This window comes from Sarcophilus harrisii, chromosome 5, assembly GCF_902635505.1.
Source record: "Sarcophilus harrisii chromosome 5, mSarHar1.11, whole genome shotgun sequence".
Taxonomy (NCBI): Eukaryota; Metazoa; Chordata; class Mammalia; order Dasyuromorphia; family Dasyuridae; genus Sarcophilus; species Sarcophilus harrisii.
Genome location: NC_045430.1, coordinates 210253694 through 210273630, shown reverse-complemented (window position 1 = coordinate 210273630; position 19937 = coordinate 210253694). Strand labels below are relative to the sequence as shown.

The window sequence follows — 19937 nt, the reverse complement described above, 5'->3', positions numbered from 1 at the left end:
AAGCATTCACCTGATGTTTCCTTTTATTTTCCTCTTTTCCCCAATATGGCCAACAACCACCAAGGGAAAAACAAAAACAAAATCCCTTACTGTTGCCATTAGTTTCTCTGCCAGCTCATTCTAGGCTTTTGTATTACTATTCACTTCTGAACTTCTTGTCTTCAGTGGTTAGCAGTAATGGAAAAAAAATTGATTTCTCTAATGTCTTCAGCCCCCAGATCAAGACTCTGTAATATTTATCAGTACAATTATCCCTTTAACATTGTTGGGGGGATTGGAAGGTGGGGGTGCAGTGTCTCTGTGATTTGGGAAATCTGTGTAAATTTTTTTGGCCTTCCTTTGTACCAGAGAAGAAGTATGAATTATTATATATTAAAAAATAAAATATGTTGATATGATATGTGTATATGTATATTACACATTTTTGACTTTCTAAGCTTTTTTTGCATCATCTTGCTGGCCTTTGTATGTTGTTTGTAACTTCTATAAAACTCCCAAAAAATTCCCATTTAATTTCTTAACCAACTCACAATATACCATAATGGGGCAAATCGAGATGTGGAAGGCATTACTGTATTTTCTAGATACCTTCAGATAGATCTAAGTCTTTAATATTAAACTACATCTTCTTGTTGATAATTAGATATTTCCATGAAGAAACAGTAAAAGTAAAACCAGAGTCTAGGAAATTTTGACTATAAATATTATCCTTGGTTGGAAATACACCTACATGTTCCATTATTTCAGAGTCATATTAGAACTATAAGTCACAAAGTAAAAAATGAGCTAAGAAATGGAGACCAAATAGTACTGGTCAAATCATTTTGAGATAACATAATAGCATTTAGCCTTTAATATGATTTAGTTTACTATTGTTTCCTTGCTTTAGGTTCCCAGTTAAGATTCTAGAACTCTAGAAGAGTTGAGATTTAATTCAAATTCTTTATTCAGTAGAACTCTAGCTAACTACATTTAATTAGAGCACTCAAATAAATGGTATATTCACTATGGTGATACTGGAGAAAAAAGGCTACTGTTGTTTGGAATTTTACAAATTTTGCGAGAACTTATTTTTGATCTAACATATTAAATGATCTTGAATTTTTCTTTAGAGAAACTAAAAACAGTGTCATGAAAATTTGTTAGAAAATAAAGTTCTAACTAGAAAATAAAGTTCTGAAACTCCTACTTTGTAGTTATAAGCACAGGATTCTTTTTCATCTTTAAGGAAAAAAGGTAGTTTCCTGTTATATCAGAAAGTATAGATCTCTGAGTGGATGCCCATCAATTGGAGAATGGCTGAATAATTTGTGGTATATGAATATTATGGAATATTATTTTTCTGTAAGAAATGACCAGCAGAATGATTTCAGAAAGGCCTGGAGAGACTTACATGAACTGATGCTGAGTGAAATGAGCAGGACCAGGAGATCATTATATACTTCAACAACAATACTATATGATGATCAATTCTGATGGACGTGGCCATCTTCAGCAATGAGATGAACTAAATCAGTTCCAATGGAGCAGGAATGAATTGAACCAGCTATACCAGTGGTCCTCAAACTTTTGTTCTCAATATCTTTATCCTATTAAAAAATGATTGCGGATCTGTCCAAAGAGTTTTTGTTTATGTGGGCTATAGTTATAGATATTGATCACATTAAAAATAAAAACCAATTACGAATTTGTAGATTCTCTGAAAGGATTTCAGAGATTCCGAGGATGCTCTGGACCAGACTTTGAGAACCACTGAGCTACATCCAGCGAAAGAATTCTGGGAGATAACTAAGAACCATTACATAGAATTCCCAATCCCTCTATTTTTGTCCACCTGGATTTTTGATTTCTTTCACAGGCTAATTGTATACTATTTCAGAGTCCAATTCTTTTTGTACAGCAAAATAACTGTTTGGACATGTATACTTATTTTGATTTTAATTTATACTTTAACATATTTAACATGTATTGGTCAACCTGCCCTCTGGGGGAGGGGGTGGGGAAAGGAGGGGAAAAATGCACATAACTTCTAAATTAAAAGCTATAATAATATAAAAAAAAAAGTACAGATCTCCTCTACCTTAGGAAAACACTACTAAATAGGGACGAATTATAACAATAAATAACAACAGGGACAAATACGATTATTGCTGTTAACTAAAAAGTATATTCATAATAATAACTGGCATTTTATAAAGTGCTTTACAATTTGCATAAGTCTTTACATGTATCATATACATGTATACATGCATATACATGTATATAATATATATAACTCTGTGAGTTTGACATTATTAACAACCTCATTTTTAGGTGAAGGAACTGAAAAAGTTCAAATGCCTTGCCTACGCTCACACAGATAAGGAAATGACTGATGTGGGATTTTGAACTAAGGTCTTTCTAACTCCAAGCCCAACACTACCACCATGCAAACTAGTGCCTCATTCCTAGGTCAGATTAGCTCAACCAAAGTGTTATTCATATGCTACTAGTAAGTCAACGAAATACAATAAAATACTTATAAACTTTTCAATTAGCTACTTCTACTGCATTATAATGGCATATTCCCTGAAAACACATTATTTCAAAGTAAGTTAAAACTTTTTTCATTTCTCATGTAAGTTTTTTTAAAAGCATCCATGATCATAATTGTTCTTTTATATTTTGTAGTTACCTAGATCACTTTGGGAACCTGCAAAATCCGCTTTTGATAGTTCAACCACCACCTAAAATTAGAAAATTCATGATCAATAATAATTATAAAACAAACTAAGCAAAACTTGACTACACCAACTTGCTTTGGCTAAATTTAACAATGACAAAAATACTGTAAGAAAAACTAAAATTATTAAGACTCCATATAACATTTTTAACTTGCGTTAACATATGCAAAATACTTTACAAATCTAAAAATGTTATATAAACACCAGCTGTGAATATTATTACTTATTCTGCTTTATTATCGTCTTCACTCTCTACATTTGCTCCCTCTATAAGCTCATTCACTTCTTTGGCTTCAAACATCATTTCTATGCAGATGATCCCTAATTCCTGATTTCTAGGGAACTTCCAACTTTAGGATGAATATTTCCAAATCAAGATGCCAAAAAAACCTCAAGTTCAAAATCAATCAACTTCCTTCTAGTTCATCAGCTATATTTTGCTATTTCTATTACTGGTCTCATAGTATTCATAATCACCAAGGGCCAAAACTTCAGAATTCAAAGATAGAAACTATATTGGTATATTTTATCACTGACTCAAATGATTTCTGATCATCTATTCTGCTCCTTACAATTTCAAGACACGATGTTTTAAAGTAACAAAATGAAATAGTAGTAAAGTAACAAAACGAAATAGTAGTAATAGTAGAATAAGTAGCAGTAGCAGCAGGAAGAAGAGAAGGAAAAAGAGGAGTAAACAATATTTACCAAGGAAATGCCTAGAGAATTTTGCATAAAATGTACTATTTAAGAGAGAAGACCTAGCATGACTAAGTTATGTTTTTAAGTTGTGTACTTCTTTTAAAAAAATTAGAGAGATAGAAACAGAGACAAAGAGGAGGTAACTGTTCATTTTAATGATGTGAAATATTTCTTCATTATTTTTGTTTGAAGGCAAATATTAATTTCTTTACTTACCCATATATTAAGAATTCCATTTTCATCCAATGAAGCAATGTGGAATGACAAACCAGATATTTCTAAATGAAACAAAAAAAGGAACATGAACACCAACTATTTAGAAATAGAAATGTATTTAATACATTTATTTGGAATTGCAATTCACAAACCTTCTTGATTAGAGAAAGGTGAGAGCACAAAATTTTGTTTTTTGTAGACAGATGTTGAAACAGGTTCTATTGATTGAACAGGACTTCTGTGGTTTACTGCAGTAAGAACACCATCTATGGTTTAAAAATAAAACAAAAATCATTACACTTTTTTGAACACATTTGCACTCACATTAAAATATAGAAATGGAAAATAATTTGTTTCTAAAATCTGGGACCAAGGTCAAATTTTACATCATAAAAATCTTACAAGGATTATATTTGATGCTTTGGAATTACTTTCCTCCTTTCCTACTCTTGATATTCATAGTTTTTAACCAATTCAATTTTATACTGCCTGCCATTAGCACCCCTCCCATCCTTGTCATATTAACAGTCATGTATAATCTCCAATCTTGAATTATCTCCATCAACCATCCCAACTACTCCTGTTCATATGTTGCTAAACTGTCCTGACATAAATCCTACAATCAAGTTTATTATATCCATTGCAAATATAATTTATAATTTCAACTTGATCTTCATTACAAAAAAGAATTTCTTTATTCGTCTCTAATTATCTGTGTCTATATGCAATGGCTTTTCCAAATCCTTTCTTTTCTATATTCTCACTCTGACTATCCCTAACTTTGATCTACTTCCTTAACTGACAAATCTAATGACAATTCTTTTCTGAGTTCTTAACTTTCTTGTCCTCTACACTATGGTTGACAATATGGACCACAGTCTTCTTTTGGAAACTGTCTTTTCTCTTAGTACTTTTGATACTATATATTCTCTCCTGACTTCTCTGGTTGTTCATTCTGTCTCTTTTGCTAGATCACCATCCAGTTCCCTTCATAAGAGTGAGTATACCACAACGCTCTATCTTGGGTTAACTCTTCACTTCTTGTCAGAAATCTTGTCAACTCCCACCAGTTCAATTATTCTCTCTAAGCAGATTATTCCCAGGTCTATTCATACAATCTTAGTCTTTCAACTTCAGTCACTTCTCCAGTGGTCAATTAAACACTTTCAAATGAAAATCCCACAGGCACATCAAATTTAACATACTCAGAACTCATTATTTTGCCCTCAAAATCCACACATATTCTTAACTTCCATATTTTCCTCTAATAGCTCAAGTCCTTTTTTTAAAATTTATTTTTAACATTCTTTTAGAATTGCTCTCCAGATTCTCTCCCTCCCCCACCTCTCATTCCTGCACCCTCCATTGAAAAGGCAAGCAAAATGATATTAGTTATACATGTGAAATCATGCAAACATTTCCATATTAGCCATACTGTAAAAAGAGAGAGAGAAAAATATATACTTGAATTTGCAATCAGACTTCATCGTTCTCTCTCTGGAGGTGGATTGTATTTTTTCATCATGTAACTGCAGTCCTCTTACTGAACTCCTGCAATAGAGGCCCAATTGCTTTACCAGATCAAGTTTCTCACTATTCCAATCAATTCTCCACACAACTGCAAATAATGATATTCTTAAAGGATGGATCTGAATATGTCATCCTGCTGTTCTAAAAACTTGAGGGGTTACCTGTTGCCTCTAGAATAAAATATAAACTCCTTTCTTTGTAATTTAAAGCCTTTCACAAATGGTTCCTGTTAACCTTTTCTCTCTTATTACATATTAATCATTCTTAACAACTCGGTCAAACTTGATTATTTAGTATTCTTCATACATGACATTATACCTGCTATTTTGATGGCTTTTCACAGGTTGTTGTCTATGCCAGAAATGTCTTTTCAACTCTACTTCTTTAACTATCCAGTGTTCCTCTGACCTTAGCTCAAGTACCCTTTCCTACATGGGGCCTTTTCTCCTGAAATTACTTTTTTTTTTTTAAATGGGACATTTATTTATATACACAGAAGAGGTTTCCCCAACAAAATGTAAGTTACTTGAGGCCAGAGACTATTTGTTTTTGTCTTTGAAACCTCAGTCATCAACCAGAGTAAAGAGTCAAGAGTGGAAGACTATCTAGCATTAATATAGCATGTTAAGGTTTGTAAAGCATGTTATCTAAATTGATCTTCACAATAACCCTATGAAGGTGCTTGGAGACTGAGGCTGAGACAGGTTACTTGAGCTGCTCAGGGTTTCAAAGATAATAAAAATCTAAAGCAGGATTTTTAACTCTGCTTTTCTTGGTTCCAAATCCACCACTCTTGCCACTGACCCACTTAGCTATAAGTGAATGCTTACTTAATATTAATTTCATTTTAGCAAAATTTAGCAAAAATTTCATTCAATTCCACTGGATTGATGATTTCTGACATTTTCCCTGTACCAGCCTAATTATACCATTATTTTCACTAATGTTGTTTAAAATTATGTCGACCAAATAAATTTAATACTTAATCTTTGTCAACTTTTGAGGGACATGAAAAGTTTAGTAAATTATCAAGCACAAGGGCACTTGAGACAATTTTTATTTTATTTTATTTGAGAAACATTTATTAAATGCCTACTATAGGCAAGATACTCTGATAGGGCCTGAAGAAACAAAAATATATGTGACACAGAAACAAGATTGTCAGGAAGCTTCCAAGGTAGCTTGCATTTTAAATGTTTTAAAGAGCTGTTGTAATGAATTCCACAGAGCTAAAAAAAAAAAAAAAAAATAGGATTGCCATGCAAGCCAATTTGTATTATGTAACATAAATTTGTAGTGGGTCTAGTCTACAATGTTCTATCATTTCCTCCAAAAGCTTTTAGCTACTCAAAAACTGAGAAGAGGGTGAGATTTACTAGGTATTCAAAATTAAAAGGTCAAAAAGAATAAAAGGTCAAAGAGACAAGAATTCAAATATGGAAAACAAAGTAATACTGAAATGGTTGGTCATTAAATCAAAGCAGAGTAGAAAAGAAAGGGAAGCCAAAATAACAATGAGTAAGTGGAACAATATAGAAAAATCAAGTAACTTTAAAAGGTCATAATGAAGGCAAAAAACAGGCGTAGGAATAAGGATCTGCAAGAGGTAGTACAGGAGATTGTAATCTTGAAAGAATTTCAGAGTTGATTATCCTGGATTTACAGAAGTTTCAGTGAAGTCAAAAGTTAATCATGCTAGCTGGCACCTGAAGCAGAGTGAAATTATTGGTTACAGGAAATGAGTTCAGGGAACTCAATTACCCTCCCTTTAAAAAGATGATGAATAACTGAACATACTGACAGAGAGAGGGTGAAGGAGATAAGTGTTCTAGACAAAAATTTAAACAAACCAATATATTTGAATAGTATAAACACAGTATAATTATAGAACTTATAGTTTTAAGATTTTTTAAAAATTAGGTTGACATACAAGTTTATCAAACTATATCAAGACTTTTGAGACATACAGTACAGACTAGAGGATTTACTATAATATAATCTATTCTAGTTGTGAATTTGTAATAACTCAGGTCTCTCTTGAAAACTCGAGTGAAATAGATTCATTAGAAAATGGATTAATCGATCTAATTAATTAATCTAAAATACTAAAAGTATTTAGTTTTACCTATAGCATAGTTCTGCAGTATAAATCCAATGTGCAGTGATATAGTAAGCTTCTATTATGTAACTACCAAATTTATCAAGCATCTGAATATCTAACATTTATCTAAACATACACGTTTGTCAAAAACAGGAAGAAAAAAAATCTCACACATTACTGTAGTCCCAGTGAAATAAAGAACTGTGATTTTGTACTGTATTTAAATTATTATATGTTTCAAGAGATTATATTTTTACAAAGAATCACACTTTAAACATAATCAAGATTCATTTTATAATTTAATTACCTGTATTGACTTGGCTACAACAGCAGTTGCAAATAAACAATATTACTGCAACATTAAAACTCAAGTCTATAATCCTGAATTATTAATGATGTTGATAATCAAGCAACAAGGAAACAGACACATATTAATTTCATGCTCCATTAGAAACAGAAAGAGGAATAACCACTAAAATTCAGGAAGGAAAAATTGGCAAAAATAATTTAAAATGGATAACTTTTATCCTCAAATGAAAGCAACTCAATAAGAATCATTTATGATAATTAACTAATTATCACTTAATGAGCAGAAAAGAATAAAATGCATTATTCACTTCCAGACATCAATTCTACTGCATAAAGACTATAAGAAACATTTTTCGCCTGGAGAAAGAAAATAGAAATTTTAGAAGAGTAAGTGGTCTTCACTTTACAATGTAATTTTGAGTCCAATTTCTTCCCCATAAAGTTGAAGCCTAAGGAAGAAAGTCTTCAGTGACTGATTTTTTGGGAAAAAAAGTATGAAATGTTCTCTTCCTACATAAAACCTGAAACACTGACAATCCAGTCCTTGATGTGTCAGTTGAATATTGGACAAAAAAGAAAATACAGGAAATGGCCATTTTCAAACAACTTTTAAAATAATTGGCATTCTTTTCTAAACTGAAAGAAAGAACCAAATGACAAAAGCATAAGCTGAGAGCAGATAAATCAGATTTCCTCCTTCTACGAACTTATATTCTAATAGCAGAGACAACATTTTCCTCAGAGTTCTAAGGGTATTGCTAAGGAAATGGGAATTTTTTAAAGTACTATAGCTAATATGTCACCAAAGGCATATCTATTTAATGATATTAAAATCAATATTCAGCTAGACAATTTATTTTTTTAAAAAGACATTTTCACAACCTGATGATACCTTCCCAGCTTTATTACACATTATATACTCTCCTTCATGAACTCTTCAGTCCAAACAACAGGGACCATTTTCTTGGTTACATACTCTGCTACTGGAAGAAGTACTCACTCATGAAATCACACATATAGTGAAATTAATGTGTTTGGTAGCATTTTATATTATTTTATTGTATTCAATTTCTTAAAAACTGATGGTCCACATAGGCTATATATGAAAATACATACCTTTATATTAGCCATATAAATAGCCATTTAAAATATATATAACATATTTATATATAATATACTAAGATATATATAATAGAAATTTTGGCCATATAAATATAGCCATATAAATCAAAGCATTCTGTATAAAATGAAGCTTACTATAAACAATAAAAAATGTGGAATTTTCAGTGGCTCCAATTGTGTGCATAAGCAACTCAAGAAAATAATAATAGGAAAAATGACTCATTTTGTACCTTTTTCAAAACTCTAAAGAGAACTTAACATACATTAACTAACTACTTCCTATCAAAATCATGCTTACTTATGTAAAAAATTCAGTCAAAGTGGTGCAGTGCACATAGTGCCAGGCCTGGTGTCTGGCAGAGTCCTCTTCCTGAGTTCAAATCCAGCCTCAGATACTTACGATTACATCACCTTAGACAAGTCACTTAACCCTGTTTGCCTTAGTTTCTCATCTGTAAAATGAGCTGAAGAAGGAAACGTCAAACCATTCCAATATCTTTGCCAAGGAAACCCAAAGAGCTTACAAAAAGAAACAAATGAACAATAAATATTATGCATCACATCCAGCACTGGCTTAAATTCTGGGCATACAGAAAGAATCAAAAGATATTCCTACCCCCAAGGAATTCACAATTTAGTGAAGGAGATAATAAGCAAACAAATATGTACAAACAAGCTACATATACATATAGGAAAAATAAGAAATAATTTCCAAAGGAAAGGGATGAATTCCAGAGCTTCCAAATCAAAGAGAAAAATTACAAACAGCTAGAAAGAAGCAATTCAAATACTGTGGAAACAGAGTCAAGACACAAGAATTAGCAGCTTCTACATTAAAAGATCAGAGGACTTGGAATATGATGTTACAGACCAGCAAAGGAGCTAGAAATACAATCAAGAATCACCTACTAAGCAAAACTTCATAAGAGAAAATGTACATGAATGAAATAGAGGACTTTTAAGCATTCCCAAGCATTCTTGATGAAAAGTTCAAATAAAGAATCATGAGAAGCATAAAAATGTAAACAGGAAAGAGAAATCATAAGGGATTTGATAAGGTTAAACTATTTACATTCCTACTTGGGAAGATTATGCTTGAAACTCCTAACAACTACTTTCTCGTTGTTAAGACAGTTAGAAGGAATATACATAAACAGAGGACTTAGGTATGAGTTGAATATGAATATGAAGAGATAGTATCTAAAAAAATAAAATTAAGGGATAAGAAAGAGTAATGCACTGGGAGAAAGGGGAAAGAGTGTATAACTAGGTAAATTATCTCACATAAAAAAGGTACAAAACACAAAATTAATTAAGAGGGATTAAGGAAAGGTTTCCTATGGAAGACAGAATTTTAGTTGGTATTTAAAGAAAGCCAAGGAAGGCAGTAGGTGGAGATAAGGAAGGAAAACATTTCAGGCATGGAGAACAGTCAGAGAAAATGACCCGAGCCAAGGAATGAAAAGTCTTGTTCATGGAATAGCCAGGATGCTTGTCACTGATCAAATAGCATGTGGTGATATGTAAGATGTAACAAAACTTTCTATTGTCTCCAGGAACAAATAGAAAATGCTCTAGTTAGCATTCAAACTAACTATATTAGAAAGCCACCAGAGTTTACTGAATAAGATTTCTAAGACATGATCAGATCTGTGTTTTAGGAAAATCTCACTGAAAACTGAGTGGGTAAGATATTTGTAAAAGTACTTTAGCCCAGTGCCTAGCACATAGTATGTGTTATATATACACATCTATTGCTCTCCCTTCTCCTTATTTTCTATATATTCACTCTGTATAGAGACAATATTTAAGATTAGTAAATTTATGTACAGAAATTAATCTTGACTGTAAGCTTAAAAGTTTTTGAGGAAGGAAAATAACAAAATATTTTACTTTGGATTGGGAAACATTTTTAACATGTATACACAATTTAATAACTGTTTAATAAATATTTTAATATATATTTGTATGTTAATTATACTGTTAATTATATATTAATAGTAAATTTCAAATTCTATTATCTAATACGTTAATGTTTAATATTAATGTTGTAAATAGTAACCATATAATAAAAGGAAAGAAAAATTATCCAGTTGAGACTGTCATTAGGCCACTACAGCTAAAAATTTTTTATTTTAGAAAATTTCACTGATTATAAAAATGACACCGAGTAAAAAGAGATTGAGCATTTCAATCAACCCCTACATTTTTTTCTATTAACTCATCTATCCCTAGTTCTCTATCCTATCAACTCCTATTTTATATGTTGCTTGTGACTTGTTAAAAAAACAAAACAAAACAAAACAAAACCTGTCCCATCTATTTAAAACAAAAGTGACCTATTATAGTGATCACCCCAGGGAGTGTCTATATTTTTTGTCATAATGGAATGTAATTGTGCCAAACATTACACTAAGATGAATGGTTCACTTCAAGCCTAGAAATAGGTGTCAAAGATTTTAATTGCAATTCTATTTGTGATCATTCTTTTTTACCTAACAATAATATAATACTCATACGGTATCGAATTACCTTTTTTAGACATTGTTAATCCCCAGCTGAACACCATAACATCACTTTATCAAGGGAAAAGATGATGAAACTTGAAGTCGATCATCTTTAATTTATTTATACAATATCAAAATAACAATTTTCATTAACCTTCTAGTTTTTTAGCCAATACATTTTGGGTTTTTTTTAATTATTCAAATAAGTTACCCAGCAAGTTACTAAATAATTAGCTAAGAATTGTTATTTTATTCCCCAATTGATAAGTGGCCAAAAGATATGAACAGGCAGTTTTCGAATGAAGAAACCAAAGCTATCTATAGTTACATGAAAAAAAGTCCTAAATCACTATTGATTAAAGAAATACAAATTAAAGGAATTCTTAAGTACCACTTTCCATCTATTAAACTGGCTAATATGACAGTAAAGGAAACTATTAAGTGCTAGAAAGGGTATGGGAAAATTAGGATATTAATAAATTGCGAGGAGAGCTCTGAATTGATGCAAACATTCTGAAGAACAGTTTGGAACTGTGTCCAAAGGGCTACAAACTAGCGTACCCTTTGAACCATCAATACTTCTAGTACGTCTGTATCTCAAAGATATTGTAAAAGGCAGAGAAGAGAGGTCAGGGGAGGATATATCTATACAAAAATATTTATAGTAGTGGCAAGAAAATGGAAATTGAGAGGATATCCATCAATTGAAGAATGGCTGAACAAGTTGCGGTAGATAAGTGTGAAGAACACAATTGTACTATAATAAATGGTGAGCAGACTGATTTCAGAAAAACTTGGACTTATACAAAGTCCAGGAACATGAATTGAGCAGAACCAGAATAACACTGTACATAGTAACAGCAATATTGTATAAAGATCAACTGTGAATGATTTTCTGCAATATAATGATTCAAAGACAATTCCAAGGGACTCATATTGAAAAATGTTACCCAATTCCAAAGAAAGATCTGAATAGTCTGAATGTAAATTTAAGCATACTACATCCCTTTCTTCGGTGTGTGGAGGGTGGGGGGAAAGGGGTTACTTTGGGTCTGTGTCTTCATTCACAACATGACTAATATGATAATATGTTTTGCATTATTATACACATATAACCTATACCAAATTGCCTACTATCTCAGGAAAGGGTGAGACAAAAGAGTATGAGAGAAAATTTTGAACTTAAAATATATTTTTAATGAATATTTTAAAATCATCTTTACATTTAACTGGGAGAAATATAAAATATTATTTTTAAAAAACCAATTAATTCTTAATATTTTTCAAACTCTTAGGGAAAAAAATTGTCTACATTCATTGTCTTCTTCACTTTTTAAGACATATTTTGTAAGCAGATTTGACTGAACACTGGTAATAAGTTAAATTAAAAAGATATATTATGTATATAGATGTTATACATCTATATATGTATATATACATCCCATAGTAATAGTATAATAACACATGATGATAAAATATGCTATATATAGTGTATATACATATATGTGCATTTATTTGTGTGTATATATATATATATATATATATATATATTATTTCTTGAAAAGAAAATAGATACTACTAACCAGTAGAAAATGTCGCTGTCCTAAATGTCCAAGCACAATCTTTTAATTTCACATAATGATGCATCCTGGAATCCTCCCGTAGATCCCATAAAACTACTGAGCCATGGATTGTTCCAGCAAATAATAAAATTGCTTTAAAAGGGCTAAAACAGCAGCACATGACCTTTAAAGAAAGCCAAGAAAAACTCCATTAATTGAACTATTCTAAGACCACAATTACAAAGCAAAAATAATTCCTGGTTTTTTGCTAAGCTGTAGAAACTTCTGCATCAGTCTCTTCCTACTCAATTTTCTTACTTCATTTCCCCTTTCCCACTCCCACTATTTTATTTATATTAACCATCTGTATTATAGAATATATTTTCAATCCTTGACAATTAATTACTAAAGAAATTATTCTTCTTTACACCCTTAGGCAGGAGCTCAAAAGTAGAAGGGAAAGAAGGAACAAAATAATTTTTAAATTTACCTTTTCTCAATCAAGATTGTTAAAACAGTAAGCCTTTGATTGTTAAAACAGTAAGCCTTTTAAAACCTGATGATCCCCCACTTTTCTCATCTTCTTACACCCTCATACTCTGCAAACTAGTGATACTGTTCTTCTTACTATTCTATGGCAATAAAATTATAGTCAGTTTAAAAATGTTCTTCTAAAGCTCAAAGCTTAAACCTTTCAAATAATCTTCCTTGACCTGAGGAACTCCTTTCAGGCAATCACTTCTAGTAATAAAAGAAAGAAGGTTTTCCTGAATCAAATCTCTGGGTAGGGGGACCATCATTTTACTTCACTAACAAGCTGATAAAGCAAACAATGAATGGGACATTGAAAACTTTTTTTTATATCTTAGGGCCTATCAAAAAAGAGAAACTTTTTCTTTTCTCTCCCCTTTTAAAAAGTTTTCTGATGCTTTTTATTCCCAAATGCCCTTTCTGCTCCCCTTTCATATCAAGTCAATGAATTACAAAGCCCTCCATTCCTGTCCTTTTAACCAATAATACATAGTCCACATACTAAAAAGATCAACCCTTGACAATACCTTTGATTCACAGATTAAAACTTTCTGAGGGCTGGAAGGCTGCCAAATATCCCATACACAGAGAATGTATCTTTTATCCAGTATATCAGAGAATGGCTTTTCAGGTAACTCATGAACAGAAACTAAAGTCTGTCTCTGAATTTGAGAAATATGTAAAGAGGACACTTTTCGATCTAGAGAAAAAATCAAGAAAAATTTTATTCAAGTAAAAAGCAAGTTGATAAAATAAAATCCCAATTTAATCAAAGCTAATTTAAAAACAAAACCCAAACACTGAAAAGTTCAATATTTATGATGTTAATTGTGACTATTTAAGAATGGCTAAATAAACCACTTTTTTTTCCACTATGTTCAATCTATATCAATTTGATAACCATGTATTAAGCCAATTACAATACTCATGATAATGTGGTAGTCACTGGGGATAAAAAAGAGCAAACCAAAACAATGCTTACACATAAGATGTTTAATACATTAGTTCAGGAAATAAAAAATTTTGATAAGTGACATCACTATTTAATGGAATTTTCATTTCAGTGAAATATTTGTTCAAAACAATTATATTAATTAACCAAGTTTCTGACTTCCCCAAAATACACATATTAAGTCATTTTGGAGGGTACTGTGTTTTCACAGAATCCTAAAATGTATCAAAACTGGAAGAGATCTTAGGTAATACAAAAGATCATATGGTACAGTCAGATGTGAAATCTAATCTTATGTGTGCTCTGAATTATCTCTCTAGTAATTAATTCATTTCACAAACTTGGTTTCAGTTTCCTAATTTGAAAAATGAGAGGACTATTTCAGATAATCCCCCATCTAATAGTTCTACAAAATTCCCTTTGGAATTAAGGCTGTCTTATACCATTTCTTCTGTTTATGAATATCAATTCTGTATAATAATAAGAATGATATAATTTGTATTTATATTTTGCATCATGTCTAAAGGACTTAAAAATGTTTTACCTAATCTAATTAATAGAGTACCTTAATTTATCTGATTATCGTATTTATAAATGAGTTTTACTTATTTTGTAGTGTTAATCTAGCACACTGCTAGTAGCTGTGGTAGGTCTAGGATTCACAAATGTATACAAAAGGCTACGAAAACCAATGGCTCAAGCACTTTCAATGGAAACTAGAGTTTAATGCCATGCTGGTGCTCAATTCTATCTCCAAAAATCATTCCTAATTAAGAGAATCATAACATCTCAAGTGATATAAAAGAACTTAAAGAGATAATCTACTATTTTCCCACAGAATGTCTGCATTCATTGTCCCATGTAACTTTCCTAAAAGGTAGACATAAACTGCCTGAAAACGACTGGCTTTGAGTGAATTGTTAATTAAGCTCTGAGACAATTGTGATTGTTAAGAAAAATCTTCCTCACACTGAGTAAAAATCTACCTTTCATCAATTGTTATTAGTTCTGCCTTCTGGAGCTATCCAAGCTAAATTGAATATCTCTTTCCACATAACAGCCTTTCAAATACTTGAAGCCAGCTATCAAATGTCGTCCTCTGGCACAATCAAGTCAATGTCTGGAGTTCCTAAACTATTCATCACTAACTGATTATATCAATTAAGATTTTTAGATGAAGAACATACAATAAATTCTTACTTTATTTAGGGTTTTGGGGGTTTTTTTTGGCTAAAGTCTTACTTTGTAGGAATGGTAGGTTAGTGTTCATCTGGGCACAGCTTTCACTAATATTAAGGGCATTTTCTTGAGACCTGAGATTCCAATTAGGTTCAGTTGCAGCACGATCTTCCTCAAGTAATACAGCAATCACCTGTCCAACACACACACACAAATGTTTTAAATGTGAAATTTTCACATTATGTGGACTTTTCCTTGAAAAAAAAATTTTGCTTTTTTTGGTTAAAGTCATATTTCAACAATTAAATAAATTCAATAGTTTAAAAAGTTAATTTCCTACTTTTTCTGGAAAGTAGTTGAAGTTGATTTCAAATGACTACAATATTATAACAACTTCTATGGCTAATTAAATTGTTTTGTTACAGAATTTCCTGTACAAAGAATTTGCTTTGTACCACTCTAATGTATTTGACTTGTAGTCATATATTACAGTGATCAGTCTATCTAACTTATCTTTTCATTTTGTTGTTAGCTCCATAAGGGCAGGAATCATCTTACACTGATTGAATACTGTCCCCACTGCTTAGTACAGAGCTCGACATGTAACACATAGTATTTGTTGAATTTTATTGAATTGCTGAAAATAACATTTCTAGCTTGAAAAAGCTAGGGAAGAAACGGGATCCTGTATGCTCTGAATAGGAAAGTGAAAATAAATGTATCTTGTACTCTCTGTAATTCATATATAATATGAAAAGTGCTATACTTTCTCATAAATATTTTAAAGATAGCTAATCACATAAATAGATGTCATTTAAAGAGAAAAGTTGAGATGTAATAACAAGATATTAATGAGTGGTCATTCCACATAGAACATGTGTCTCCATGATCATATAAGAATCACTGAGAAATCATATGAGATCACTGAGAAATGCCTATTCTCTCTTCAGATCTCCCAGAATACAAGTTGTACCCCTCCTGAGCATTTATCAGGACTATCATTTTAGAATGTCGTCTTCTCCTATTAAACTATAAGCTTCTGTGAATAGGGACCATGTCTTATTTATTAAATCTTTTAGATAAAGAACATACAACAAAGTCCTCTTTTGAAGAAATAATAAGTTAGGCTATGAACACCAAGTAATTAGATACCACATCTTAATCTGTGTATTTACCATTCCCTAAAATGGTGGTCAAAATATAGTAGATAATTTACCAACTCTCAGTATCGTAGGCAACTCTCTAAGACTGTAAGTTGCAGAGTAGTTGCTGGTTTACACTGCTAGAGGAGCCTTTCCTCACTGAGTGTTCATTCAGTCATGTCTAATTCTTTGTGACTCCATGGACACCAGGCCCTACTATCCTCTAGTATCTCTCAAAATCTGTCCAAGTTCATGTTCTATGCTTCCATGACACCAATTATCCATCCTTTCCTCTGCTGCCCCCTCATCCTTTTGCCTTCAATTTTTCCCAACATCAGGATCTTTCGAGTTTATTCTTCTCATTATGTGGCCAAAGTATTTAAGCTTCAGTTTCAGTATCTGTCCTTCTGAGTATTCTGAACTGATTTCATTAATTATTGATTGATTAGATTTCCTTGCTGTCCAAGAAATTCTGGAGACGTCCAGTATCACAATTCAAAAGCATGGATTCTGTGGAATCCAGTTTTCTTTATTAATCCAACTCTCACAACCATACATTACTATTGGCAAAACCAAAGCTTTGACTATCTGGATGTTTGTCAGCAAGGTGATGTCTCTGCTTTTTAGTATGTCGTTCATATTTCCCACAATGTTCCTTCCTTGGGAGTATCTTTTAATTTCATGGCTGCTGTCACCATCTGCAGTAATCGTTGAGTCCAAGAATATAAAATCAAACACTACTTCCTTTTCTTCTTCCTCTGTCTGCCAAGAAGTGATGCGACCAGTTATTGTGGTCGCATCACTAACTAAACTAAAAGAAAACTAAAAACTAAAAAATTAGTTTTTTTACATATTAAATTTCAAGCCAGCTTTTTTAAAAAAGGCAATGGGATTAAGTAACTTGTCCAGGGACAAATAGCTAGTAAGTGTTAAGTGTCTGGGGCCAAATTTGAACTCAGGTCCTTCTGTCAAGTCAATTTTACACTCTTCTTTCAACCCCATTTGATCTACCATCAAAAGGATATCATCTGCACCACTAAGACTGTTGATATTTCTTATGGAAAGTTTAATTCCAATTTCTGATTCATCCAGTATGGCATTTTTCATGATGTGTTCTGCATATAAGTTAAATAAATAAGATGACAATTATGTGACTTTTTTCACATTCATTTAAAAAAAAATTGAGCTCCAAATTATTTCCCTCCCTCCCTCTCTTTTATATCCCACTCCCTGAGATGGTAAGCAATTTGATATAGGTTATACATGTACAATCATGCAAAAAAATTTTCCATATTAATAATGTTGTGGAAGAAGACACAAAACAAAAGAAAAAATAACCACAAGAAAAATTAAGTAAAAAGTAGTATGTTTCAATCTGCATTCAGACTCTGCATGTAAGTTAAATAAATAAGGTGACAATTATACAGGCTTATTGTATTTTGTATGCCTTTCCCAATCTTAAACTGATCAGCTGTTTTACATTTGGTTCTCACTTTTGTTTCTTGACCCACACATAGGTTCATCAATAGACAAGTAAAATGATCTAATACTCCCATCTCTTTAAAAAAACTTATTAAAATTCTCTTATGATCCACACAGTCAAAGACTTATATGTAGTCAAGGAAACAGAAGTAGATTTTTTTTTTTCTGGAACTCTCTTGCTTTCTTTATAATCTGTCATCTCTAGTTCCTCTGCCTCTTCAAAAATCAGTCTACACCTCTGATTAATTTACATACTGCTGAAGCCTAGCTTATAGAATCTTAAGAATAATCTTGGCTGGCATGTGAAGTAAGTGCAATTGTTTGGTAATTTGAACATTCCTTAACATTTCCCTTCTCTAAGACTGGTATTAGCTGATGATCAATTGTGATGTACTTGTCTCTTCTCAACAATGTTGTGATTCAAGGCAATTACAATAGATTTGGGATGGGAAATGTCATCAATATCCAGAGAGAGAACTATGAAGACGGAATGTGGATCAAAGTATAGTATTTTCACCTTTTTTGTTTATTTTTTGTTCTTATGATTTTTTCCCTTCTGGTCTGATTTTTGTTGTACAACATGATAAATATGGAAATATGTTTAAAAGAGTTCCCCATATTTAACCAACATCAAATCTTGGGGAGGGGGCAAAGTGAGGGAGGAGAAAAATTTGGAACAAAAAGTTTTTCAAAAATGAATGTTGGGGACAGATAGCACAGGAAATCAGGAGAAGGCTGATTTCAGAAAAGTGTGGAAAGACTTACATGAATTGATGTTGAGTGAAGTGAGCAGAACTAGAACGACATTGTACACAGTAAAAGCAAGATTATGAGATAATTAACTAAGATTTGGGATGGAAAATGCCATCTGCATTCAGAGAGAGAATTATGGAGACTGAACATGCATTGGAGTATAGTATTTTCGACATTTTTTTGGTTGTTTGCTTTTCCTTTCTCTTGTTTTTTTTCCCCTTTTGATATCATTTTTCTTGTACAATATGACAATATGAAAATATGTTTTAAAGGCCTAAACATGTTTAACATATAGCAGATTGCTTGGGGAAGGGGCAGATGAGGGAAAGAAGGAAAAAATTTGGAACAAAATTTTACAGGGTTGACAAAATAGCTATTTTATTGGGGGGGGGGGAAGGAAGGAGGGAGAGAGGGAGCAAGACTGTTTGCTATGACCAGCAAGTTACCTCTGCCTTGCTTCATTTTGCATTCTAAAACCAAATTTGCTTCTTTTGATTTCCTACATTAGCAGTTCCAACCCTATAACCATGACATTTTTGCAGGGATGTTATTTCTAGAAGATATTATAGGTCTTCATAGACCTGATCAACTTTGGCTTCTTCCATCTGGTTGGAGCAAAGACATATTACTGTTAATGCTAAATAGTTTGCCTTGGATTCAAAGATATATCACTTCTCACCGAGTGGTGCCCTCTAAAAATTATATCACAGGTAGAAAGAGCTAAAGTGAATAAAAGTGAATAAGTAGAGTGGAACCAGATTATGAAGGCCTTGAAAGTTAAGCAGAGAACTGAGGTGGCCAAAAACAGGACCCTACTATAAATTCTTATGCTAGGAAGTATCATAACTAAAACATTCTGCTTTATTGCTGCACCATAAGAACCTAAGAATTTTTGGTTACACCAACACCTGTTTAGCTTTTGGGGGAGGTCAGGTAAAGAAAGAAACTGAGGCTTGGATGAACAGAAGAGGTCAGATGAGTTATTGTAGGATATGTAAAGATAAAGGTATAGTTGATGCAGTAAAAACAAAATAGATCATGTTGGAAATAAAATATTACTTTCTTATTTTTGCTTCATTCCTATGTTTATTTACTACAAATGGTGCACTATGCTATATATAGACCT

The 19937-nt window shown here is 32.0% G+C and overlaps 1 protein-coding gene across 3 annotated transcripts in view; it reads right to left on the bottom strand.

Annotated features, from left to right (window-relative positions):
- WDR60 (WD repeat domain 60) overlaps positions 1-19937 on the bottom strand; it is an 83738-nt gene that overhangs the window by 19379 nt on the left and 44422 nt on the right. For all 3 annotated transcript variants that reach the window (XM_031939583.1, XM_023505017.2, XM_031939584.1), the window contains 6 exons: positions 15498-15627; positions 13831-14003; positions 12794-12956; positions 3794-3907; positions 3642-3703; positions 2675-2726 (listed from right to left, as the gene is read on the bottom strand). In XM_031939583.1, the coding sequence (XP_031795443.1) occupies positions 2675-2726; positions 3642-3703; positions 3794-3907; positions 12794-12956; positions 13831-14003; positions 15498-15627 (694 nt within the window). The remainder of the gene's footprint in view (positions 1-2674; positions 2727-3641; positions 3704-3793; positions 3908-12793; positions 12957-13830; positions 14004-15497; positions 15628-19937) is intronic.